Here is a 1,999-nt window from a genome sequence, read left to right as displayed (position 1 = left end):
TCATATATAATATGATATATAATACCATTTAATTATTAAAATATATAGTAGCATTATGATAATGCTTAATATATTAAAAAATATGTTATGGTTATATATTACACAGTACATCATGATTAAAGGTATAAGGTTGGTTTAATATTACTTGTAAAAAATGAATATTAGCATATTTTAAAAAAGAAACTACATGCTAATCTCAATATATTCAGAAAGAACTTTGATAAAATCCAACAGCCATTTCTTTTTTTTTTTTTTTTAAAGGGTAGAATTAATATTTTATTGTCATTTATAATCAGATGGTAGCTGGGTATATAGTCTTCATACTTGATTCTTCTTTCTTGTAAATACAAAAAGGTTTACACAGCTGATGGCTGGTTACATTTTCAGGAAGCATAATTAACTTAACTCGTTAATGGTAGCTTCAAGTTTTTTCTTATTTGCGCCAGAAAATTCACCCACCTTTTGTCCCTTTTTATAAGACTGAAATATTGGCATGCATTTGACTTCACACTCTGAAGCAACATCCTGGCAGTCATCCACATCAACTTCAAGGAAGACCGCATTGCCATACTTTTCACAGAGGGAATGATAGAAAGGCTTGATCATTTTGCAGGGCCCACACCATGTGGCTGAGAAGTTAACCACTACAAGCTTCTCTCCAGCACTCTTCAGGGCTGCCTGAAAATCTTCCTTGCTATCGATCTGCTTCACCATATTGACTGTTGGGCTGGGACGAGCGACCGGGGTCACAAGAGGAACGGAACAGGGCACCGGACCGAGCTTGGACGCAACAGCCATTTCTTAGAAAATTTCTGAGCAAACTAAAAACCAAAGAGAACTTTCTCCACCTGATAAAGATCATCAACAAAAACTAACAACTAATATAATATTTAAAGAAAAGTGCATGTGTAAATGACTTCACTAGTCAATGCTACCATACCTGTAAGAAATAAACAACGTCAATTTTACACAAACTCTTCCCTAGAATGGAAAAAATGAGAGTGCACGTCCCAATTCCCTTTAGGAAGCCAGTCCATTCTTGGTACTGAAACCCTGATGAGGGTACCCTCATTGAGTGCTGTTGAGTAGATTCCAGCTCACAGCAACCCTATGACCTCTGCAGGGTTCAAAACATCAGACTTTCAGTTGACACCAAGCATTTGACCACTGGGCCAGCAGGCCTCCTGGAAAAGGGTGCTCTAATAAGAAAAACACAGCTCAATCTCACTCATGAACATAATAATGGCAACAATTTTAAACAAATTATTAGTAAGCTGAATCCAGTGATATGTAAAAAGAATAACACATCACAATCAATTTGAGTTTACTCTAGGAAAGTAAAGTTAGTTTTCCATTGAACATCAATCAATTTAATTCACCAATTAACAGAATAAGGGAGAAAGAATTAACATGATTGACTCAACAGATGTTGAGAAGTCATTTAATAAAACTTAATATCATTCATGTTTAAGACTTTTTAAAAGTAGTAAACCAGACAAGAAGAAAATGTCCTTAACTTTATAAAGAGAAATTATAACACTAAAATCATTTTTAATTTTAAAAACTTGCCGTAAGTACTATTCATTCTCAGTGGTAATATTGAAATATTTACTTCTGAAATCAAGATTGAGAAAATCCTGTTCACTATCACCTCTGCTATTTTCAACAATATACCATAAGCACTCTCTAAACAATAAAGAAAAAAAAGAATAAAAGGCATGGAATAACTTAAAATAAATCAGTAGGCTGTTATTGGATAAATGACATGATGTATATTAAAAATTCTAAAAGAATGTACACAAATTGATAGAGTTAAAAACTGACACTATCTAATCACTATTTACCAAATAGTGTGACCCAATATGCAAAAATTAATTTTATTTCCATATATGACTGTGGTAGTTACATAATCTGGTGTCAATTTGGGACTTGAGAGGCTTAAGAGTGAAGGGGGTAGAGTCTAGTCTGCCAATTGGATCATAGCCAATGGGGCCTCTGT

General features: G+C 33.8%; 1 protein-coding gene across 1 annotated transcript; it reads right to left on the bottom strand.

Annotated features, from left to right (window-relative positions):
* Positions 1-263: 263 nt before the first annotated feature.
* Positions 264-784, bottom strand: LOC101662809 (thioredoxin-like). The gene has a single exon (XM_045283619.1). It carries the CDS (start codon positions 712-714, stop codon positions 397-399), a length of 318 nt encoding a protein of 105 aa, XP_045139554.1. The 5' UTR covers positions 715-784; the 3' UTR covers positions 264-396.
* Positions 785-1,999: the final 1,215 nt, after the last annotated feature.

Source organism: Echinops telfairi, unplaced genomic scaffold (genome assembly GCF_000313985.2).
Source record: "Echinops telfairi isolate 266 unplaced genomic scaffold, ASM31398v2 ScPeMD7_7463;HRSCAF=8501, whole genome shotgun sequence".
NCBI lineage: Eukaryota > Metazoa > Chordata > Mammalia > Afrosoricida > Tenrecidae > Echinops > Echinops telfairi.
This window is presented reverse-complemented; position numbering and strand designations above follow the sequence as displayed.

Coding starts and splice junctions, on each gene's coding strand:
- LOC101662809 (XM_045283619.1), bottom strand. CDS start 714: ATGGTGAAGCAGATCGATAGCAAGGAAGATTTTCAGGCAGCCCTGAAG.